Genomic DNA, 24,622 nt, shown 5'->3' on the forward strand with positions numbered 1-24,622 from the left:
TCTAAACTGTTCATTGTAATGACTATTCGATTTCTTTTTTTTTTTTTCCTCCTTTCCTTTCAGGGCTGTAATAACAGAAGATTTCAAAGTGCCTGATAAAATGGTTGGATTTAGTAAGTACCTTGCATGCTTTCGGTATGGTTCTTCTGTGCAGGAATGCTGCATGTTCTGCTAGGATAAGGCATGATCACAAGTGTTTGTGCTTGCTAGCTTTGGGTGAGCCCTGTCTAATGCTCTCTTTGTGGGGATCACATCATCTGCATTTAAAATCCATGTGCAAATGGCATGGAAAAGCTTGGTGTCGCAGTAATGAGAACAAAGTCTGCGTGGTACAGGCTACCAGAAACTCTAGTCGTTCTGTTCCTTAAACATGCTATATAAGTATATCAAAAGCGAATTCATTTCCCCTCATTGAAACATTTTACTTTTGACTATGCAAAGTTGTGGGAGGTGAGGGAGGAAAACAGTATTTAAATGTTAAAACAAGACTTGACTCAAGGCAAGATAAGCAGAATTTTAAATCATCCATGCCTTTGCTGCAGGGTAACGCAGCCAGTATGCATTGCTCAGCTGAGGTTTTTTCCCTAGACTTCTGTTCTTGGTGCTGTTCTCTTCTAAGCTTTATTTTAATTCCTCTTTTCTTTTTGATGTTCAATACTCTTGCCTTCAGTGGCACCCATCCTCCTTCTGTTGTGACTGTAGAGATTGCATTTACCCTTCCATTGTTATGTATCTGTGCATCTCTTCCAATTTAATATACAGAGAGTAAAAAAGAAAATAACAGCCCAATTACCCCTTAGGGTGGTGTGAAGCCTCATCCCAAATTTACACTGTCAAACTGTAACTCTGAAATTCCTGAGAAGGAAATCTGTCCTCACACCAACCCTCTTTATGTATCCGTCCTGGTACCATGTGTATAGAGGAAGGGAAGTCAGAAGGGTTCTATGACTGGATGAGGTGGGACCCTGCATATTGGTGCATCATCCGTGTATTAAATACAATCCTGGTTCAGCAGCAGCCAGGTGTGAGAGAGGGGATCTGATTCATAGAACCATGGAATGGCTTAGGTTGGAAGGGACCTCAAGGGTCATTAAGTTCCAACCATCTGCCACAGGCAAGGCCGCCAACCTCCACATTTAATACTGGACCAGGCTGCCCAGGGCCCCGTCCAACCTGGCCTTGAACACCTCCAGGGAGGGCTGGGAGGTTCTGCTGGAGCACCTTGAACCAGGCATACCTGTTTAACTTGACAGTTCTGCTCTTTTGCAGTCTGCAAAGGATATAAGCGGTGATAGGCGCACACTGTCTCTCCTCAGTGTGTCTGTTTGTGAAACAACTGATAGAAAAGCAAAAGTCTGTAGCTTTTTTAGGTTCTCAAATAACTGATGTATTTCTTTGGGCTGAAATACACCTAAATGACTCTCCTAGCAGCACTCAGACTTCTGCCTTCTTTCTTACTGTGCATCTCCATTCCAGTGCAAGACAGGGTTGGTTTTTTGTTGGTTTCCTTTTTGCTTTGTTTTGTTTCAGTTTGGTTTTTGAATGTTATCATACTGTGGATGCCTCTTCTACAATCCTGTAGTCAAACTGTACCTTTATAGAGAGCTGCAACAGAGTGGAAGTGGGGAAGTTGCTCTGCAGTTTTTCAGGATAAGCAGCGTGTGCTGATGCTTGTTGAACTCATTTCAGTAATCGGCAGGGGAGGTGAGCAGATCTCACGGATTCAGAACGAGTCTGGCTGCAAAATTCAGATTGCTCCAGGTAAGATTCTCTTTTGTGGTGGGTGAGCAGGTTTTAGGGTTGGAGAATGTCGTGTCCGTTGTATCAGGTGCCTTGCTCATCATTTGTGAGTGGTGATAATTCATTATGTACTAGGCTGACGTGTTGGGAGGGCCGTTGTAGGACTGGCCTCCCTGAGAAAGCAGGTTTGTCAGGTGGTTTAGGGAACTGAATAGTTAGGGAACTATGTTTAACCAACAGATGGATACAGTACAAATGGACAATCCACGTTTTTAAAGCAGAAATTGCTTCTGCTTAGTTTTCTCCTGGCGGTACCATTTAGCTCAGCCCATGCAATTTATCTCTGATTAGTCTGCTCTACAACAGCTCCTGGCAGAAAACATTTCTGGAGGGTGGCAGCACTTCTTCATACAATTTGCCTTGCATTGAAAAAATGCGAGTGTGCCATTTGCTTTGCTTGTGCTGCAGCCTGTTTGCTTTGGGGAAGGCTGTACTACAAGTGCTAAGCAGGACACTGCTGATGAACGTAATCTAGGCTTTAAGCCTCCCTTTATTTGGTGGGGAAGGCTTGAAAATAATACAGATATGCAGCAAATCATTTAAAATATATTGGCCCTGGATGTCTCCTGCTCTGTGCGCAGAGGGGAGTGTTTTCATTAGTAGTTGACAGTTACTGAAACTGCTGCTATTTCTTATTTCTGAATATTAATGTAGGATTTTTTTTAGCTTCCAAGCCATGAGAGGAGTCAGTGCTTTTCTGCCTGCCTGGCTACTTGAAGACAGTTTGGGTGCTAAGAGTTGGGAAGTATCTGATCCCTGTTGTCTTCTTCTTTCCTTTGTAGACAGTGGTGGGATGCCTGAGAGGCCCTGTGTGCTCACCGGGACGCCAGAGAGCATTGAGTGAGTTCTGATTTTATTCTTCTCCTTTCTCCTTCTCTCTTCTCCCTAATGCTGTGCTCTGTCAGTGGTGCTACTTGGTTAGCCACACCAGCAAATGTTGGCCTAGAGAAACTTGAGGGTCCTGGAACACAGAGCCTCTTGGTCTGATGCTTTGAACTGTGCACCTCAAAGGCTTTTTTCCAGTTTCAGTTTGAACCCTCTGCAGAACTGTCCATGGAATTCCCCTCCGCAGGGCAAGGTTGCTCCTAGGGCACCTAGAATGCAGTTTTCGAACTGCAGCTCTCCAGAATATTTAGATAAGCTGTTGAAGGGCACTTGTCTTCCCCCCTTCGCTTCCCTCCTATTGAGCTGACATTCTTGCAGCTGAAGAAGGTCTGCATGAGGCCTCCAAAGCCTGTCGGTGCCACTCCAGAGTTACCTGGAGGTGTTGGTGTTGCTGCAGAGCAGCACGAGGCCCATGGGTGTGCTTGCCTCTGCACTGCTGCCAAAGAGAAGCAAAGGACTGAACCAGAAATTCTTGAATTCTGATCCCTGCATGGTACAGACACATGGCTAGCCAGCAGGGGTTTCTACTCTTTAGGCCTATAGAAACTTTAGGGACAGTGTTTCCTCCCTCCCCCTTCCCAGGAGCTGAGTTTGAGACTCTCACAAACCAGTTGAGGACCTTCTGCTGGAACTGGATCCAGGATCCTCAGGCTTACAGGAACACACTTAACATATGGAGCTGCTCTTTCTCTCCCCAGCCTTTGGGTAGGTGGGTTTTTTAAAATCCATCTGGAAATCTTTGAGTTGCATTTGATAGTGAAAATACATGGGCACAAAGACTGTCTCTCTAAAGAGACAACAACCATCATTCTTCCATTCTTAAGAGATCTAAGGGTACTTAAAGCTTCTTATGATACCATAATGATGCAAGTGATGAGCCAGAATAAATACAGTTGGTAAGCTCACTTTACAGGGCAGGCAATGTATTCTTGCTGATGCTGAAGTGTTTTTTCTCCCTCTGCTAAAGGATATTTCAGAACAAGAACAAAATATTAAAAAACTGGGATGCCTCAAAATGCAGATGGGGCAGAATGGGGGAGAGGTACAGCGAAGACCTCGTTATGCAGAAATATGCAGTTACATGTCTTTAAATCGAAATAAAAGGAAAGGTGCAAATATGCAATCTTTGAAGCAGAACAAAGTATTAAGGTTGTGGAACTAGCTGAAATTTTGTTTGCTTCTGTGCTGAAATTGTTGTCAAGTTAGTTGTTTGGGATACTTCTTCAGGTTGCTCGGGGAAGATTACCTGAAGTGAGAAGACACTTCAAAAACATGAGATATCTCAATTGATTTTGTGTGGGGAGCATTTCCTTTAGTTATATCTGGAGGCAAACTAACAGAGTTAATTTCCCAGTGACCCCTTCTCATCTGATGTGCATGGTGTAAAAGAACGTTGTAATCTCTGTTGCCACATTTTATGCAAAATGTCAAGGTAAATGAATAAAACCTTCTGAATCTTTCAGAGCATTTCAATCAGGCTTCCAGAAATTCCACCTTTTGCCTTATTTTGTGAGAAAGTTTAGAGGGGGCAGCACACTGATCTTTGTGTAGCCTCAGATCACTGTCCCTTGAGCTGTCTTGCCTGCTTGCAGCGGATGGTTTCATACCATTTCTTCAAGTTTTTAGTGTGAAGGCTGTCCGTGTGTGGTGCCTGATGTGCCTGGGTATGAAGTAGGAAAGACTCTGCTTTAGACTGAGCAGGGAACCGGTGGCTTTCTTCTACCTGTTAGAGAGGTGTTGTTGGAAAAGGACAGGAAAAGGGTGTGTTGATAATAGCAATCCTTGTGATGAAGGGAAGATGTCAGCTACTTCTGACATGCTAGAAATGCTCTGAGAAGGTATCTTTGCTTTCTCGTGTCTGCCTCTTTTCATGGGGAGGAGAAGAACCCAGTCTTCCACTGGTTGCTGCCACAGTGTCCTTGCCTTGCTTCCTGGTGTAGCTTTAGCACCTGCTGCTTGGGGCAGAGGCTGTGTTAGAGCAGTGTTCTGGTGCTGCTGGTAAGGGAGAGCAGAGAAGAGCAAGGCATTGTCAGTGAGGGTTCAGAGTGGTTCAGCAGTGAGCTGTGTTAGTATTGAAGCGCCGTCTGTTTTGTCTTGATCAAGAACAGAGCTCGAGTTTGTTTTTTACCGAATATTGCATATACGTGGGGGAAATAAGTTTAGAGGAGTTCAGGATGTAGAACATCTTTATTCAAATTGTGCACCCCAAATGTAACAGCTCCTTAACTTCCAAAGATGTTGGAGCATGCTGCTGGCTCTTCTTTCTCTCTTCCCCTTAAAAAAAATCAAGCTGCTTATAAGTAATCACGATAGGGGAAATTGGATACTGCCCTCCCCCCCAGAAATAAAGTTATGCTAACTGGTTTCCTTCATCTTTTCACTTCTCTCCCCGATTGCTTCACATTCCAATGGTTCCAAGTCTCTTGGTCACACGGAACAATGTTGTCTAATGGTTGTTTCCCTCGATTCTTTTCCAAGACAAGCAAAACGGCTACTGGGGCAGATTGTAGATCGCTGTCGGAACGGACCTGGTTTTCACAACGATGTTGATGGCAACAGTACGATTCAGGAGATTTTGATCCCGGCATCCAAAGTGGGTCTAGTCATCGGCAAAGGAGGTGAAACAATAAAACAGTTGCAGGTGCGCAAGATGCATTTACTTTAGGGCTCTCTTCCCTACTGCAGCTTCTCTAGATCAACAAGAGCGTGCTGAAATGGAGAGCCTATAAATGCTCTAACCTTCTACAGCAGGGACTACTCTTCTGCCTTCGGAAAGCTGGACCCAACCTTGTGTTGCAAATAAAATCGGTTTAGCCCCAGCTACACATGCAGAGGAATTTTCACAGAACTCATGTGCTTTAGATAACATTTGGTGCGTGCTGTTCAGGATGGGATCCCTGTAGACAAGAAAAGTCTATCTCTAGTCTGCTGCTGCAATAGTTTTTAATGCCAGCCATGCTGTTGTAGAGTGCTCCGCTTCTCCTTTGTTGTTGATCTGTGATAAAGCTGGCATTTGTCTTCCTTTTTCCTCATCCCACCCTTTGTAATTAAGTGTTTTGTTATGTATAAACCCATGTTCCTAGACATTCTTTATGCTGACATCCTGTACAAGTTTTTAAAGGATAGAGGGTTCCAGAAAGGAACCTAGGTCAAAAATGCAGGTTTTTTGGTCGCCCTCTGTCATCCAGTAATTTTAAGGCTGATCATGTAACAGCTACAGATTTTGGAAAGGGCTTCAGAAATCAGTTGCCAAGGTTGAGGAGTTCTATTTTTGCAAGAGATTCAGCTATTTCAGATCGTCAGGAGTAGCACACTTTCTGGCAGTCGTTTACACTCTAGGACTGTTACTGAATTTGTGCTCTAAGTACTTGTGAAGAGCTACGGTAGTGTTCTGCAAAGCTGCTAACGTGACCTACCTAATGTCTAGTAACCAAAAGTAGTCCCTGGTTTTAGGGACTCTGCTTTAGCAAAGTGCTCTGTGCTTTTTCTTCAGGAGCGAACAGGTGTGAAAATGATTATGATCCAAGATGGTCCCATGCCTACAGGAGCAGACAAACCTCTCCGTATTACTGGAGATGCATTTAAAGTACAGGTATGTAAATAAAGTAAGCAGTTGCCCCAGAGTGTTGGGGGGAAGTTGAAACATATCATAGTATCATAGTATCATAGTCTCGTGAACATCTAATGGACTTGAATCCTGTATAACTCCATCATAAATGCTATGATCCCTGCTGGTTTTGTTTGTTTGGTGAAGTTAAGGTTTGAATAGAGTGAGTCAGAACAAAGGACTAGCAAGTATTGGCCTGTCTATGGTATGACCTGGGGATTCTCACCCCATGTAGATATTAGACCTGGGTAGAAGAGCTAAGAAGGAAGGTTTGGAGAAGGCAGAGTTGAAAAACTTTCTAGTCCTGAGGCACAAGTCATAGCGATGTGTTACTTAAACAGCTGGATTCACAGTGACAAACTTAAGCAGACATCTGAGGAAGTTTTGTGGAAGGCTCAATATCTCAGACAGCCAACTGACACAGGTAATTAAAAGTAGAAAAAAAGAAAAATGTGAAAAGTACAACTCCTGAAACCAAGGGGTTTACTTAATGCTGGTGTGTCATTCTCCTTGTGTCAGGGTTCTGCAGATACGGTCATGCTGTGGTTTCATAACAAAAACCCACGATCATCCGGAGGCTGGAAGACTGCAGCATGATAGGAGCTCTTGAATTAAAGTTTAGGTGTGGCGTGTTCCACTTCCCAGCAAGTGCCTTTCATACCTTGCTAAATGCTTAAATCTAGCTTAGCATTCCTGTCTCTAATAAAAATAGATCTGTTTCATTGGATCTTCCTAATCATAAACAGCTGTAACGATTGATGTTGGTCAGGTGTGTTTGGGTAGCACTTTTCAAGCCACTTATTAGTTAAATCTGAAAGCCCAGTTTGTGTTAATTTCCACAACTCTTATACTTATCACAATGGTATAAACACGTAGAAAGTTTAATGAGATTCTTGCTGCTTTTAGCCAAGTCATACTGTGAGTGGTGATGCTTTCCAGATGGTTCCTTCTGCCTCGCAGCATTTGTTGTTGTCGCATCTTCTGTGCCATAAATCATGGCAAGCGATTGTGAAGGCTTCATAAACTGGAAGATCTTTTGAGGCACTTAAAGTTCAGCACACTTAGAAGGCACTGAAGAAGCTCATTGAGTCCTTGATTTTGGGAGTAATCTCTGCATGCTGTGAAGTGCAGAGTTCTTAATGATCTTGTATTGCCAGGAAAGGTCTCCGTTGCCCTTATTTCTGTCTTAACATCTCTGAAATGTCTTGAGTTGTCCCCTTCTGTAATAAATGCCACGGGGACCTGGAGAATACATAAGAACAGGAAAGGAGGCAGATTTATTTGCCACTGTCCCTCAAACTTCCACATAGAACCTGACCATCCAAACCTTGACAAGAAATATATAGAAACAGTGGTATAGGTTTTGACAGGCAGTCTTGTTTTTAACGATGGCTTACTGCTGCCTTATTTCCAAGGTATGCTTTTACTAGCTGGGCATATCTGCAAGTTTGTGAAAGGCCTGGAGAGCTGCGAGTAGGTGGGAAGAACATTCATTTTCTCCAAAAAATAATAAATAAAAGCCTTGCTGGATTGCTGCAGACTTGAGTGTAACTTGGAGTGTCAGTAAGCTCGCCGCTGCTCACCTGCCTTCTTGTACATGCTCTGCCTCTTAGCGGATATGCTGACTACTGTGCTGCCAGAGCATCTGCTGTACTGTTGGTTTCAGCTCTGTCCAGTAGGAGAGGATCTTCCTTCAATTAAATAATAATGATTTTTTTAAAAGGTGAGGGAAAAGTGATGGTTTTAAAAGCAAAAGCTCCCTTTTGAAAGACTGGAGTATGCGATTGCACATGAGAAACTGCAGCCTCGCACACCTGGCAGACTTTGACATCTTCCACATCTGATGAAAGCAGATCTCCTCTGACAGTGGTAAAGGAGCCACTATCGAGGCCCTAACGCCCAGATGGCGAGCAGAGTATTTATAAGCTAACTGTAACTTCTTTCCCCATGTAGCAAGCAAGGGAAATGGTACTGGAGATCATCCGAGAGAAAGATCAGGCAGACTTCCGAGGCGTACGCAATGATTTCAGTTCTAGAATGGGAGGAGGCAGCATAGAGGTATGTTTTCTTCACAAGTACTCTGCTAACCTCCCCGTGGGACGGGCAGTGGGTGGAAGTCCTCAAGTTTCATGTGTAACCTGTAAGCTTTATTTTTTTTTTAAATGCATTGTTTTCTGTTGCCAGAAAAGTGAGTCTGGCTGCAAAGGGGAGTTCTCATGGACTCCCAGATGGCACTTTTCTAATTGCCTTTTGAAGCTGCATTCTTGTAGCGCAGAGTTCATTTAGTGGGGAAGGAATTTGTGGCCTCGTTTGTTTTTTTTCTTACGGAATATCTTTGTGTAGCCTGGAGCTGCTTAACGTGGCCCATCTCCTTGTTTAATCAGAGTAACTCAGTCTAGTTCTGAGCTTTCATACTGCTTTGCCTTTCCCATCAGGTCTCTGTGCCCAGGTTTGCTGTTGGAATTGTGATAGGAAGAAATGGAGAAATGATCAAAAAGATTCAGAATGATGCTGGAGTTAGGATTCAATTTAAACCAGGTTTGTGTGAGGATGGAGAGCCATAACTTTCTGACCAGAGCTCCAGTTTGGGATCGCTGCAGTGGTTCTGCTCTGAGGTTACAGCAGCTAGGCTTTCCTCGTTTAAGGGTGCATTGTCTCTTTCTGAAAGCTGTTTAATGACCTACTTCTTCCTCATGCACTTTCTGTTTTTCAGAAAGTAAGATTATTTATGTCTTACTTACAGACATTAGATGTCACAACAGTAATGTCTTGACTGGTAACTGTATGGACAAACAAAGTAACACTTCTGTTTCCTGTTAAGGAGTTCTCCTTCAGGACATGAAAGCCTTTGGGGATCAGGAGTTGACTAATTCTAAGTAACTTTCTCTGGGTCCTTGGCTGTCTGATCACCTATCAAAGCTGCCTTTGTCCTCTTAAAATTATATCAATCTCTCTCGTGACTTTTTGACATTTGAAAGTGTTGTCTTTTAAATGCTGTCCCCTTTGCAATGAGATTTTGTCTCCTTTCAGTATGTGGAAGTGTGGCTGAAGGTGGAGGGGAGAGAGAGTTTGGACTAGATGTGTTATATGAAAGTGCTGCTAGCAGTGTGGTGCTAGAAGGAAGCTTTTGTTGGTAAGTGGATATTTGCTTCTTTTAATTTAGTCTTTGCCACTTCTCTTCACAGATGATGGGATTAGTCCTGAAAGAGTCGCACAGGTCATGGGGCTTCCCGATAGGTGTCAACATGCAGCACACATCATCAGCGAGCTTATTCTTACAGCACAGGTGGGTTCTGGAAGCTCCTGGGGGGAAAATGCTCATATGAATGTCCATGCGAGCAGCTGTGTGGATGAAGAACATCAGTGTTGAATTTTTCTTCTCGTAGGCCATGCATGCTGCTGCCAAGGAAAGAGCTGCTGGGTTTGATATTGTTTTGTTTTTCAAATGTGACCAGGGCTGACTGAGCTATGAGAGGGTATCCTGTTTTGAGGCAGTATCAAGAGGCTTTGTTGTAGTTCTACGTTAAGCTGTTTTTCAGAGCTACTTAAAAACAGTGACCTCATGGACCATAGTCCAGCATTACAATGAGACAGAGGCTGGAGGCTCTACTCAGAAGGGCTGAATAGCACTTCTAGCAGAGCATTCACAGTGCTCACAGCACCTCCTTTACCACCTCTCCAATTGCTGGTCCTTGGGTCTGGTGACTGTGGGAGGCAAGGGAAGGCAAAATCTAATTTCTCCATTAGCGTTAGGTCTCAATTTCTCTTCGTGCCTTGAGATTTGGTTTGAATACTTGCTTATGTATGATTTTTGAGATGCCCTGTTAGCCTTTGGCTGCCTATAGCCTTTACTTGTGGAGAAATTAGTTATCCAAACCAGGTATGTCCTTTAAGTGTCTTTGAACTTAAAAGCTTCCTTTGGAATTTCTGGAAATTGTGCATTTCAGCTGAGTAGTTCCTGAAGTTCTTTAAAGAGTGACACTTGAAAGAGTTTGGATGCTAACTTGTGCATATGTTGGTGCCAAGATCTATTATTGGTTGTTCTAAGCAAACCCCTCATCACTGAATAAAAGCAGCTGATGCATGTTTATAGGTTTATTTCGGCAGATACAAAGGCAAAAATATTTTTATCTTCCTGAGTCAGGAAGGCAGCCATAACCCACGTCACTGACATTTAAATTGCTCCTAAGTCTTGAACGTGGAAGTCCAAGAATATCTTAATTCAGCGCCATTGATTACAGTGCAGTTTAACTTACCTTGCTTTATTTTGTTTCTAATGTATATTGAGGCAGACAATAACAACAAAAATAAAAAGCACTGACAGAAATTCTTTGCCTTCCAAGGAACGAGATGGCTTTGGAAGTTTGGCTGTAGCCCGGGGAAGAGGTCGTGGCCGCGGAGACTGGAGTGTTGGAGCACCTGGGGGCATGCAGGAAATAACCTACACGGTGCCAGCTGACAAGTGCGGTCTCGTTATAGGCAAAGGTAGGTCTGGTGACACTAAATACTCAAGCTTCCAAGTTTTTAGTCTTGGGATGATCACGTTCTTGCTGCCTGGCAGTTCTCTGAGTGCAGGTATTTAGTGGCCAGTGAATGCAGCACAGGGGTAAGCTGGGAATGCTCTTGGTTGTTTACCTTGTGGTGTTCTCAATCATCATTGTACTCTCCAGGCCCTTGTTCACAATGTGTAACAGAGGCTCTTCATGTGGAGCTGTCAGACAAGCCTGTTACAACAAGCAGCTGGCTGAGAAAAGGCAGTTTCATTTGCAGATCCTTTTTTAAAGAACGCATTTAAAAGGCAGTTCGTCAAGGAGAAGCAGAAAAGTCATTTTGGCACATTGAATTTCTGTGAGTGCTATGTGGTTAAATGGAAGATGTGGTAGTGACTGTATCTGCTTCCAGCCCCAAACCTGAGTTGTGTGATGAGTAAAGCAAAGGAGCAGGTTTGTCTGTGTCTCAGCTGACATCTGGGACTGGCACAGAGCAACCTGGTGTCCTGCCTGATGTACACCTTGTCTTGCTCAGACAAGTGTCTTTTGCTGCCTAAGCCACTGAATCACTCCATGCAAAGCACACAGGCAGGTCACCTGGCCTTCCTCTAAAGAATCTGCATGCTGCCAAGTCGCTCATAAAACCAGAGCATCTGCACCAGTTGTGTTGTGGAGCATCAGGGAATGCCAGTAAGGAAATCAGAGCCAGGAGTAGCTCTGTTGCTCTGAATTGTTGCAGTGCTTTTGAGTTAAGACACTGACGTATCAACAGAATTGTACTTAATTTTTTCTATCTGCTTATTTCAGGGAGAATGACATATGCCTAAACCAGCATTTAAGTAATCACAGTTGGCTTTTAGTGTCAGCAGAGGTGAGATGCATAGAATAGGAGCAGATTAGCTGCCACGGTAAAGGAGGCAAAGGCGTGAGGGCATTGTGCCATGTTTCAGTGGCACTTAGTTCCCTTCCGTCCTGTTGGGCAGCAGTGAGCTTGCAATGAAACGTGTTGTGGCCTTTTCCCTTACCACACAGCCCTGCTGCACCTCACTTGTTCCCTTTCTGGCCCCAGTGGCACCCTGAGTGCTGCCTGATTGGGTGACTAGGGGCACAAGTATGCAATGCAGGCATGTTAGGTATATTTCAGATGTTTTTCTTTGCTACAAACCTGTTCACAATCCTGAAAACTTTTTCAGTATGACTCTCCCCACTATGCAGATATTGCAGAGTGATTGTACTTTATCTCAGTGAATAGTCCAGCTGGGCAAAGATCAAGCAAAGCAAATTTTAAGCCCACAAGTGAGAGCTATATATATGGAAAAATCAAATTATAATGAAACTTTATTGCTGTATCCATTAGTCATCCTTAATAAAGGAACAGAAAAGGTCACTTGTTGTTCAGCAGTGCACTGAAGTGGAGCATTTGTGACTACAGAGAGCACTGTGCTGAAAAGATAAATGCAGGTAGTGGAGTTAGATATCCTAGCATTCAAGTGCAAGGCCTGGCACGGGCTCACTGTGGGGGTGAAGGGTGGCTTTTTACCTTTGTTTCCACAACAGCAAAACAAGGATTCTTACCCAGCCAGATCAGAAGCTTTCTGGAGTGACTAATTACTAGTTGTATGGTGATTTGAATGCTTGTAGCTTTGTAATACCACCTTGCAATCGGTGCTCTTACAGTGCCTGTGCTCTTAAATACTGTTGCAGCATTCATTTTTTTGTCAGGTGAGTGATGGCTGTAGCATTGCCTTTTGGGGTCTGGATGGGGATGGATGCTCTGCAGTCTCCATTTGTTGAAGCAAGATATTGTTGTCTGATTCTTGCTGATTCTTCTCCCACTGCCTATGGGGCATTATAGGGGTGAGAGGATGTTAATTTGGGGGTTTAAACAGTCACCGATTGCAAAACCTTTGCTCACCCCTATTTTAGTTTCTCAGCAGATTCTAGCTGGTAGTGTGTCTGTTTGGCTGTTAGCCCTCTGTACAATTCAGCCATGTTCTGTGGGCACACACAGCTTTGCCTCTGAGGTCAGCACCTGAGCAGAGGTTCCCTTGGGATGCAGGGTCTCAGATGTAGCCAGGTAACTGCTGCCTTGCTTCAAGCTCTGTGTAATCACTCCAGAATCTGGGAGAAGATGGGCAAGTTTGCTGTAGCTCGGTCTCTGCAGTGTGTGTGACAGAAGATCCAGGGCCCTTTTCCTATGAGTATTGCTACTTTGCTTGGCAGTCTGAGCCTTTATGAGCTGATAAGGAGTTCCTGGCTCCCTGGAAATCCTGTATGTAGCTTTTTCCTCTAGAGGGTGGGTAGGTGCAGCTTTTCTTCTGTGAAAGACTCGAGGAAGGGTGGAGACGAGCACCATACACATGTCAAGTGCTTTCTCTGTTTGGTGGTGCATGGAAACAAACCGCAGCCTCTCTGGGCCCCCTCTGGATTTCCATGATAAATACAGCAATATTGACAGATAACGTGGCTGGCCTGGCTCTTGTCAGCTCTGCCTTTTAGCAGGTTTGATTAATTGCTTTACAATTTCACGTCCAGCTGGGGGGCCACTCTTGGATCACTTCTGCCCCCCATCAGGTAGAAGAATGGAGTGGGGCTGCTGAATGCGGCTGCAGACAGCCACCATGTGCCGAGTGGTCGCTGCTTTATGGGAGCAGATGAACTCCATCCAGCCCTTGCAGCATCGTGTTGGCTGTGTCACTTTGTTTGTACACTGCTGAAAATCAGGAAAGCTTGGATGGGAGGGGACACTTGGGCATGTAGCAGAGTGGAGGGTGAGGAAAAGAAGGGCACCGAATCCTGCACAGGAGGTGGGAGCCTGCAGTCTGCCACCAAACCTGGAGAACAACATTCAGGATCCTTCTGTATGGCCAAGGAGGGAGCTGATGAAACAGCCCCACAGCAACCAGTTTGGTGCTGAATGCTGAGCAGAGAAATAACTTGAAATCTATGTCCTTCTGATGAGAATGCTTTGGATTTCAGTTCAGTGTTGGAAGGAAAAACATAGTGTGCAGCGCGAGCAGCAAGCTGTGCTTGTCCCTCTATCCTGAGTAAGAAAGTTGTCCCACTCCTTTGCGATTTAAAGTGTGTTCGGGTGCCACTCTACTGTGTTTTTATTAAGAAGATGAAGTAACTGCTGAGTCAAATTTTGCCTTAACGTATAAAAACAAGGGCACGAGGGCTCGATATGAATCTGCATCTGACAAAAGCATAAAATCAAACGTCTTGGATTTGAGGCTCGATCTTGTGCCTTTCCCATTCTTGTCTGAAAGCGAGTGGCCTTGCTTTGGCTACACAGTACAATCCCTGTTGTCTGCCCAGCGATGTGACATGACTACCTTTTGTTAAATGCATCTTCTAAAATTCATTTAGAAAGAGTTAATTGCCCTTTGGCAACTTTTCCTCCTCCCTTCCCCAGAAAGGCTTTAAAATGTTAAAAAGGTCACGAGTCCATTACAATGAAACGAACAAGTGTCTGCAACATCCACAGTTTGTTTTTGAAGTTGTGCTGGATGTATAGAGATGGAAATGGGAGCAAAATGGAGGAGATTTTTAGAGACTCCTTTTAATTAAAGGCGAACAAAAAGCTCTGGTTACTTTACTTCCCTTTCCTTCCTGCTTACTGTGTGTACTTCAGGCTGGCGATTTTGGTTTGTGATTTGAAAACTGTAAAGCCCTTTCCTTCCATTACCCTTTAATTTTTTCAGTTGAGTGGAGCTGGTCTGTAAGTGTGAGCTTCCAAAAGAAGAATCGAACCATTGTAGTGTTGGCTGAAGCTTTTGTTAAGCAAATTTCATTAAGAGACTGGGATCTAGTAGGTCTTCAGGAAATCAGGCTGTGTTGGCTGAGCTGTCCCATCCTGCTCCAAGCACTGCAGTGCTCTGCTGTATCTAGATGGCAAACCGTGTGCCATTAACTTCATTATGTTCTTATGGAAAGAGATGCTGAATATCCTCTGTCTCGATTTTCTTTTCTTCAGGTGGTGAGAACATCAAGAGCATAAATCAACAGTCAGGAGCCCACGTGGAGCTCCAGAGAAACCCACCTCCAAACACAGACCCTGGTGTACGAATATTCACAATCAGAGGAGTTCCCCAGCAAATTGAACTTGCGAGACATCTCATAGATGAGAAAGTTGGTGTAAGTTCCATCTCTGTTGATTTTGATCTGTCTCTTTCAGGAGTGTTTCCACCTGTATGTGCCTGTAGGCCTGGACTTATGGGGTGGCACAGTGTGCGTTCTTAACATTATTTAGCATCAAAACCATTTGCCTGTTAGCAGCCATCTTGAGCTTTGACCCTTGAGCATCCGTTGGACTAATTTTTGCTGTGGTCCCAGGAGGATCTGACTGCTGACATAATCAAGTGCAGTGTGCAACTATAATAAGGCATGAGAAGGCTGCCAAGTGGGATTTTGGAGAGAAGACTATAGCGTTACTGTGTGAAAATGACATAATCTTGGCATCATAACCTTAAAAGTAACACTGAGCTCCTTGCTCCAGTAAATCCAGGATGATGTTTATCTTCTGCTTAATGCAGTGCTGTGGTATTGAAGCTTAATAATGTCAGGCTAGAGTACTACTGAAGGGGGAAACTTGGGTAAAAGGAGGTAAGGAAAAATACTGAACTGGAGAATAGTAGAACTGAAAAGCAACCTTTGTGTTGAATTACCTGAGGGGAGAAGGCTTGATACCAGCCTCAGGGTCCAAGCTATTCAAAGGAAAACTTCCAGCTCTGCTGTAGTCCCATTAGCCCCTTTGTAGCTGGCCATGGTTGCTTTTGAAGCTGAGCTCCTGAAGCATGCTGACTGTCCTGAGAACTTCATTCTTGGAAGATCAGTCTTTACTTTTGGGTGCAGGGGTTTAATGGAACATAGCCCAGGCTGTCTTCTCCCCTCTCATATTGTTCCTACTAGCTATCTGCACCCTCTGTGTAGAGCTGCCATTAAATATTTCTGGTTTCCATGACAGGGTACCAGCATGGGTGGACCTGGAGGATTTGGTCAGAGTCCGTTCAACCAAGCACCCACTACACCTCATCAAAAGTAAGCTTCTGCATCTTGTTACAGATGGGTGGTAAAGAATGACTGGGAGCTGTAAAAGCATTGAGAAAAGTATGGTGGGCCTTGGAGGGGTGGTGTGCAATTGCAGCCTTTTAAAGAGGGAGCTGGAACCTTTAAGACTGACTACAGGAGGGATTTCAGCTATGAAATGACAAACAAGGTAGGGATTTCTGTCTCCGGTGCAATGAGAGCATGGAAAGAAGCTGGAGCCTCATTTGCTGGGGTGCTGTTCAGTACCCCATGTGTCCTTGACTTCACAGACAGTTACCATGCAGTTAGCAGTTGCACCCACATGTTTCTTTCTGTTCCATGTTCACCTGTTTGCTCAGCAGTCGCTGACTAGAAGTAATAATTTTGTTTCTGTGGCTGATTTCATGCATATCTCCCATTAAGTATTGCCTGCTTCAGCATGCCTTTTTATCCTCTGCAGTGGTCCTCAGGCGTTCATGACGCAGGGTTGGGGCAGTACCTACCAGACGTGGCAGCAGCCTGGACAGCAAGTCCCAAGTAAGTTTTTAGGGCCTGGGTTTGAGAAAGGCTGGTGTTGTCTTTGCCACCGGACACAGATTGAACCATGAGACCACTCATTTGAGCTGGTGTTAGAGCTTGGAATAAGCCAAAGTCCACCATAACCTATAATGCTTTCTGTGCACTTAACTGCTTGTTTCTGCTCCCCTTGTGTAGAAAACCTACTTGGTAACATTTCTGCCTTAAGCTTTTTCTTGTGAGGATTCTCCAGACAAGCACTTGCTATCCTCTATTAGTGTCTCCCTGACAGGCACACCGTGTCTGGTGCTGAGCCCTCCCATCTCTGCATTTTAACTCATCAGTTCTTGATTATCTTTTTTTGTACATATTCTTTATGAGCTCTTCTCTCTTTCCCACATTGACAGAAGTCTGGGAAATAGATGCAGAAAATGGAGAAGATAAGTGTGGTTCCTATCCTGCTTCATTCACGCTGGCTGTAGTAGTGTCCTCATTTCCTTTTGGGAGCTGTTAACTGCTCGGCTTCCGCAGCACTAAAAGCATGGAATGTGACCAGGCAGATATTAGCATTAAGGCAAAAGTGACAGTGCACAAATATCTGCAGTAATGAGTTCAAAAGCTGAACTCAGATCACTTCTGCTACTGGTCTTAATGCTTTGGGCCACTGGCACAGTGAATCGAACTGGCTGTTGTTCTTCAGGACTCAGAGTGTCCACTTTCTCACAAAACTGTTCAAAATTCATCAGGTTGGAATGAGAGGTTCCCCCATTTCAGAGTAACTGAAGTAGTGGTGATGTTGGTAATGGCGTTATCCTGTCTTCAACAACCTGAATGATGCTTTGAGCAGATTCCTGGTCTACTTGTTAATCTCAAAGCTCATGTGATGGACTGAGATGCCTTTCAGTGCTCTGACTGGCTCAGCGACGAAGTAGGTGGTTAAGTTCAGTTTAAATTCCCTCTCTTTGGTTGCCTGAGATGGAAGGATAATTGGCGTAACGATGCCAGCAGCTGCATTTGTGATTCCCTGTGATGCAGATCACGTTTAATGTAAATGAAATTGTGCATATCTGAAAGCTGGAAGTCCTCAACACTGTGTTTTTGACACTGTGCGCTTCTGGAAACCCTGCATGGGACTGGGGGCTTTGTGTTAAACATTGAGAATGTGTATTTGGAAGAGGTTTTTATAGCTCTTCGATAGAACTTTAGAGACGGGCAGCAGCGGTTCTGCTTTTAGGATAGGTGGGCTTGGAAAGAATCTTTTATCGTACAGGACTGGAATAACACGATGCTGAAAAGGGAGAATTTCCCCACTAGTTTGTCTTAGAGGAAAAATTACTGTTCATATCCTTTCTTGTGCTCTCCTATGAGCACTGAACCTTCATGAGGAGCAGAGCAGGGAGATGTACAACAGGGAAACCTCTACAAAAAAATCCTGGACTTTCAGCTTAATGTAAAACCTTTGAATAGAGGCTGATGAAACTTGCTTTTCCAGTTGCCTTCAGAGATGCCTTTAGAACTCACCTTACATATTTATCTTCTTCCTTACCTCCCTCAGGTGTCCTCCCACCCTCCCCAGCAGACACTGGGGGAAATAATCTCCCTTTCTGTAATGTATGTGAGCTGTGTCCTGTGCTCACAGCCCTTGGCTTTGGAGCTTAGTGGTGTCGTAAGTCCAGACCCTTTGAATTTCCCAGTACCAGCAGTGTGGCTTGTCCCACTGGCAGCTGCTTTGCAATGCATTTGTGAGGTTTCTGGTGGCTCCAGTGATCGTTCCCCTGCATGGGATTAGTACCACAAAGTTGTGATCTGGGGATAAAATATTTAATCTCTGCTGTTGAACGTGATGGAAAATATCAGTGAATGTCAGTTCAGTAGGTTCATGTCTGCTTAGGGTCCTCTGTACTCCTGTTTATGGGCAGACACACTGAGGGCAGTCTTGGTATGAAGAGAGGACAGATGAGAGAATGCTTTGCTTTAAGCAGAGCTGGCTGCTTTCTTTTCCTGCTGCAGATAGCAATGGTCCTCTGTTGTGCCAGGTGGAGTTCACGAAGGCATGGGAGAATTATAATGAGAAACTAAGCAAATACCTGGTTTTACACTGTGAGTTTTAATCTGAGAACAGTCTGGTGAAGGGGCCCTGCCCTGTGGCTCTGCTTCCCCCAGCAGAGCCGTCCCTTGACTTCCCAGGGACAGATCCCAGAGTGCCCTCCTTGTGGGAGGAGGGGCAGCCCCCACCCCTACACATGTATTCAGATTTTAATTACTTCCCCCATCTTAAATAAATTAACTGGCCAGAGAAACGTTTTGCCGTGAAATGCATTTAGCTGCGTGTCCTTTCAGCCCGCTGCGGACTGTAATTCTCCGAGAAGAAAAGGCATTGAAGGAGGTCCTTTGTTGGCATTAGCAGGTGGACAGTTGAGGCAGCCTTGACCTCTGCCAGAAAAGGTCCTGACTTGTAGCGTTGGTCAAGTCTTTTAACCTGCTTTTATGCCCCTGGACAGGACACTGCTGCCCTGTTCCCTCCACCCACTTCACACTCACTCACAGTGCATTACGTTCCCCCTCTCCCCCCCACTTCAGAGCCCTCTGAGATGAAGCTGAGGCGCTCGGATGGGCTGTGAGAGCTGCTGTGTGTGTGTGCTGTCCTTGCCTGCTGTGTGTGCAGCAGTTTGTGCTTTCACCACGCCTGCCTTCCTCTGCAGTTTTCTGATTGCTGTATTTTCTGTCCAGGGTTGGTTGGTTTTGTTTGCTGCATGTCTGGCTGAGGCTCTTTGCTCTAACTGCGGCCTCTGCAGCCGGCGGGTTGGACTCTCCCTTGCAACAACACTTAGACACACTGGCTTCAGTACATCTTACCGTTAAAAGAGGGAGATTAGTGCTAGGTGCAGGCGGGCTTTGGGCTCTGTGGTCTGTCCCTATGGCTCTTAGTGCAGTGCAGGAGCCCAGAGCCATCCCTGCAGAGCTGGCTGTGTCTGTTCAGAGAGCTTACAGGTGCTGCTGCATGGGGTGGTGCTGGGGCTGGCAGCTTGCTGTGTGCTGACCACACTGTGTGGGTAGGCATTGCCACCAGCACTCCTTGGGATGTGTCCTGCTGCAAGAGCAGGGGGTGCAGACTGCAGGTGAATGCAGGCATGGTTGTATCCATGGCAGCTCTGTGGCTGGAGGTTGAGGTGATAGGACTCTACTGTCAGGGTTTGAACTCTGGGTCCCTGTATTCAGTGTGAGCAGGCTGGCAGCTTTGGGTGGTTGATGTGCAGACCCAACAGCTCCCAAACAGCACATTTGGCCTCGAGCAAGTCCTGACGCAGTGGAGGGGAGGGGTGGAATTTGGCTTTGTGCCCTTCAGCAGCACTCAGGTGAGACAGAGTCAGGAGCTCGAGCCTTTCCTTGGCGTTCTCCAATTGGAGGATGCCCAACTCTATAGAAACATGGAAGCTGAAGCTTGGAGTTATGGGCAACTGAGGTGGAGCCGGGGCCTGTCTAGAGGAGAGGTAGATGTCACTAGCTGGAAACTGTCACCTGTTCCATATTGACATGCCCCTTATTGTCATCTTTGCACAGGCCAACAGAGCCAGCAGCAGAACAGCCATCCCGATTACAGCAAAGCATGGGAGGAATATTACAAAAAACAGAGTGAGTGAAACAGGGTTGTTGGAGATTAAGGAAACTTTTGTTACAGAGTTCACTCTAATCCGATGACTTGCGTCTCCATCCCCTGCCATCATTAGCTTCCAGTCCTCTGCAATTCCCTCTGGTCCCTGCAGTTGGTGATGGTGCATGGTAGTTCTTCCACTGGAAGCTGTCGTGGTGCCTGCTGCTGGGCCTCAGGAGGGCTGCTCCTGCTGAGCTTCAGTGCGCAGCAGAGCCCGTGTCCGTGCTGGGGAAGCATTGCGTACAGCGAGAATCGATGCTGGCAAAACAAAACCCAGCACGTTGAAGCTGGGTTGTCAAAAAGGTAGGAGTGCTCCGCACACAGGTGTGTGGACAGTCATGGCCCTGCCTTCCTCCGCTCCGTTAAGAGGCGTGTGGTGCCAGCTTCTGGATTTGCATTTGGCAGCCTGGGCTTCATCTTACCAAACACCTCATCTCTCCCTTTTTCCTTCTCTTTTCTCTAGGTCATGCTGCCAGCGCTGCTTCTCAGGCAAGCTCTCAGCCGGACTACACGATGGCCTGGGCAGAGTATTACAGACAGCAGGCTGCCTACTATGGGCAGACATTAGGGCAGGCGCAGGCCCACAGCCAGGTGCGTATTCACCCTTGTCCGGGGAGAGCTTTGGAATCACGCAGTGAATGAAACACAGGGATGTTTTGTGGCTGAAGAAGTCAGAAGTTGCACAGTGCTACCATTGTATTATCTCAGCATCAGACTGACTTCCCTGTGCAGGGTGGATCAGTGGGGAGAACTGGGAGGTTGTTGGTTTATTTTCCTTAGGGGCTTTGCTCAGGGTCCCCAAGCTGTTCCATGGCTGTTGGGGGGAATTGCACGAGCAGGGATTGGGGGCAGTGAGCAAGCTGTGCTCCCTGAGCTGAGCTACTGGGGCTGCTGGAGGAGCACAGCCCTGAAGCAGCGATGGAAAGGAGCTCAGCTGTCACAGGGGGGGTGGGATGCAGCACAGCACAGTGTGGTTGGTACCAGGGGGCTGGTTGGTGCTGGGGGTGTTGGGTGACGTCCCGCTGTCCCTCTGTCCACAGGAGCAGTAGAACAACGTCCTCACGGCCATCGTCGCGATTCGGTTTCTCCCTCGGAATCATTGCAGAAGCAAAAACCTTTTTTTGTAACAGAGGTTTCTAGATTTGCAACGTTTTGATGAAGACTTTTTTCTGTTGGTTTGTGAAACACTATAGCTGTAGGATAATCCGTACTGAACTTTTCTAAGAATCAGGAGCAATTAGTAACGTACTAAACTGACGGACATGCTGGTAATTTTGTGTCTAAATTTATATGAAACTGCAAAAAAACAAACAAACAACCCATAAAAACACACACATAAAACCCCCTCCGGGATCCCCTTTGGATGGAGCTGGGGGAGCTGCAGCTCCAGCTGTGCACATTGGAGCTGTGACATTTCAACGTGCGGCCGCTGCTCTCCACGTGGGGTTGGTTGGGTGGGATTTTTTCCTTCCTTTCTTTCTTCCTCTCTTCCTTTCTTTTCTTCCCCCCTCCCCACCTTTTCCATTTCATTTTGGAACCTTTTCCTGTTGCAGCACAAAGAGTGGCTTTGGGTGTCTTAAGGAATGAATGTGGAACGAATCCTTAATTGAAGGGATGGGAGGGGGGGGGGAAAAGAAGAAGAAAAAAAAAAGGATTTTAAACAGTATTTAAATATTCTTAAATATGTAAATTCATTAAATGTTTTACTTCTCGTCTTCTCGCATCCTTGATTCGTGCCGCATTGCTGTGCTGTAAGGAAGAGCAGTGTATCCTAATAAGGACTGTGCTGCCCTGCTGTCACTGCTGGCCTCTCCCAAGGGCTCCATAGGGAAATGGGGGTGGCTTTTTGGAGCCTTCTCCTCCCCATCCCAGAGCTGAGACCTCAGAGCTCCTTTGGTAAAGAAAAAGAGTAAAGAAACAACCCTGTAAGCTTCCTGTAAGCTCAGGCAAACACGGTTACCGCTAATGCTGAGCTGGAGCCGCTCCTATGGGCGCCTTTTAGCGGGTGCCATCAGAGGTAGGAGAAGTAGTTTGTTGGGTTTTGGTTTTTAAACTCCAAGGTGGTTTCGTTTTTATTTTGGCTTCTTTTTATGTCGTCATTGTCGTTCCTTTTAAATATTGCCCTATCTAATATTGTCAGGGTTTGAATAGAGAGAGAAATGAGTCTCGTCTTTAACCTCCGCGCTGCTCGGTAATGTCGATGTAATCAGAGAGATGTTATGATCCGCGCCGCCGGCCGTAGTGTTCCTTGTACAGATAACAGTGTATTTTTTAAAGGAAGAATGGAATCGAAGCTATTTTTTGCCTTTGGAGAGTTCCCTGCGGGACGTTCCCTTCTGCCATGTACCCCCACGTTGCCGTTCTCGGGTTCTATCCTTGTTTTATCCCCCCTATGCTTGAGATGTTTTAACTGTAAAGAAGCCGCCGCCGGGTTTAAAATGGAAAAGAGAAGTTAAAAAAAAAAAAAACACAAGAAAAGAAAAAAAAACCCAACCCCAAAACTGTTCTTATTTTATTTTATTTTTTTTTCCTTTGACTGACAGTTGCATTTTACACTCTATATAATAAAACCTCCACAAGGGCGGCTTGTGGGCGAAGGACTGCGTGTGCTGTGCTGTGCTGTGCGGGGATGGGAGCGCCGAGCCCAGCTGCAGGGCTGAGAGCCGGAAGAAAAAGAGAGCGGCCGAGTGTCTCAATGTACCTCCAGAGAATCGAGGGAGACAGTGAGCGATGGGATGGTAAAAGCCACTCGGATAGAGGGGGGGGGGGGAAAAAAGGGGCCGGAGGAGGGCGAGGGGCTGCTGATGGGAATTGGGAGCGGGCATTACCGAGAAGACTTCCTTCTAATTCATCTTCCAAGCTCTGTGCCAAAACAGCATTTGGCATGGTTCACAGGGAGCAATTGTGTGATAATGAACCCTAAGGTGTCCCTTAATTGAAGACTGAGTATTACAGATTGTGCCAATAGTCGTAAATGGCGCAGGATTGTGGGAGGATGCATTTTCTTAAATGTATCTGTAAGTACAGATCAGAGAGTCTCCCCAGTGAAATACCCATACTATAAATTATGGAAATATCTCTTTCTGATGCAACCTTTTATTGAGGGGGCGGGGCGGGGAAAGAAATAGTTTGCAGGGCTTTGAGATTTGGCCTGTCATTAAGATGGTGCCTGCAAAGCTGGGTTTTCAGCAGCACTCTGCTGTCCTGGCAGCCTCGAGTGCTCCAAATGTTCCCAACTGCAGCGGTTTGTTTTCCATTATCGCTACAGCCATTGAACCTCTGCTCCACTAAGAGCTGGGGCTGGAGCTGCTGGGAGCTCCATCGCTTCAATAGGGCCCAGGGCTGTGGGTGATGATCCTGGGTGTGATGGGAGATCCTCAATGCAATGGGAGGACACCAACCCAGGTGTGACCGTGGCTCCGTGATGTGATGGAGGTCCCTCCCATGGCAGCACCTGCTGCTCTGAGGTCTGTGGCCAACATCCCTGCAACCCATGAGCTGCTGTGGTGCCTCCATTGCTCCTCCAGCAGAGGAGCAGCCTCCTGCTCAGCTCTGCACAGCTGTGATCCCCCAAATGAAGTGTATTTAAACCCCGATGGGGGCTCAATGCCCCAAATGCTCACGGTGAGGTGCAGGGGGGGGCAGGTACTGTGACCTCGGTGCATCTTCCCACCCTTCCCCTTATCACTTGAGGAAATCCTATTTCAAGGCCGCTCTAACGCAGCCTCTGATCTCCGCTCTCCCTCTAATCCGGGTGCAGGTGCTGCGGGGTGGGGATTAGCGGTGCCTTCCCTTTGTGTGAGCCATCACTCAGCGCTCATTGCCCAGAGCTGCTCCCAGTGCTGGGGCCGCTGGACAAGGGGGGATGTGACAGGGACACAACTGCCCTGTCCTCAGCTCACAGATGGATGGGAGGACACAGGTACGGGTCTTCCCACTTCTCCAGTCCCAAACCCTCTTTGCTTCTTCCTGTTATCTCAATCCATGGGGAGCACCCCCAGCACTCAGCCTTGGGAGGGGTCCATACACGCTCCCTGTTCTGGGGCAGCTCTGATGGTGTTGGCCACAGGGTTCCGCTCCCCAACAGCTCCATGATGTGCCACAATCATCCCTCATCAGCACCTGAGCTGTGCTGAGCGCTGGGAGCTCACAGATGGGCTCGTTCCTTCCCTGTTTGTTTTTGTGCACCACGACCTCACCAAGATAACCCAGGAGTTACTACTTATAACAAGACAAGAAATGAAGCAAAAGCAGAAAGGAGGCACCCAGCACCTCCATCCACAGCTCCGCTGCCTCCCACAGTGAAATGAAGACAAATAATGCCCTGAACAACTTGAAGCAGTGCAATCAACCCAGCTCTGGGTGCTGAGCTGGGGGTCTCCGCACTCTGAGCCCCCATAGGACCCAACCAGCACCAGCTCTGCTCAGGGACACCCCAAACCCACCCAGGGGGGAGGCTGAGTGTGGGCACAATGAGGCTGCTCAGCTCCATCCTACAATGCAGCACTTTGGGGACGGGCACTTTAGAGGTCCCTATGGGGGCAGAGAGGTGGGACACACACACACATCCCCACGGACACCCCCATACAGCCCCACCTCAGCCACGGGGACATCACCACGGGCTGCGTGTCCCCGTCCCCCTCC

General features: G+C 46.3%; 1 protein-coding gene across 5 annotated transcripts in view; it reads left to right on the forward strand.

Moving 5' to 3' along the window:
• The window catches only part of FUBP3 (far upstream element binding protein 3), a 37,000-nt gene extending 14,422 nt beyond the window's left edge, over positions 1-22,578 (forward strand). For 4 of the 5 annotated variants that reach the window (XM_015879351.2, XM_015879352.2, XM_015879353.2 and 1 more), the window contains 15 exons: positions 64-113; positions 1,690-1,761; positions 2,583-2,640; positions 5,164-5,326; positions 6,179-6,277; positions 8,246-8,350; positions 8,728-8,830; positions 9,478-9,578; positions 10,636-10,777; positions 14,759-14,919; positions 15,749-15,822; positions 16,271-16,347; positions 19,888-19,959; positions 20,442-20,569; positions 21,019-22,578. In XM_015879351.2, the coding sequence (XP_015734837.1) occupies positions 64-113; positions 1,690-1,761; positions 2,583-2,640; positions 5,164-5,326; positions 6,179-6,277; positions 8,246-8,350; positions 8,728-8,830; positions 9,478-9,578; positions 10,636-10,777; positions 14,759-14,919; positions 15,749-15,822; positions 16,271-16,347; positions 19,888-19,959; positions 20,442-20,569; positions 21,019-21,027 (1,414 nt within the window). In that variant the 3' untranslated portion in view covers positions 21,028-22,578. The remainder of the gene's footprint in view (positions 1-63; positions 114-1,689; positions 1,762-2,582; positions 2,641-5,163; positions 5,327-6,178; positions 6,278-8,245; positions 8,351-8,727; positions 8,831-9,477; positions 9,579-10,635; positions 10,778-14,758; positions 14,920-15,748; positions 15,823-16,270; positions 16,348-19,887; positions 19,960-20,441; positions 20,570-21,018) is intronic. The other variant, XM_015879355.1, reaches the window with a different exon arrangement.
• The last annotated feature ends 2,044 nt before the right edge of the window (positions 22,579-24,622 follow it).

Source organism: Coturnix japonica, chromosome 17 (genome assembly GCF_001577835.2).
Source record: "Coturnix japonica isolate 7356 chromosome 17, Coturnix japonica 2.1, whole genome shotgun sequence".
Classification (NCBI taxonomy): domain Eukaryota; kingdom Metazoa; phylum Chordata; class Aves; order Galliformes; family Phasianidae; genus Coturnix; species Coturnix japonica.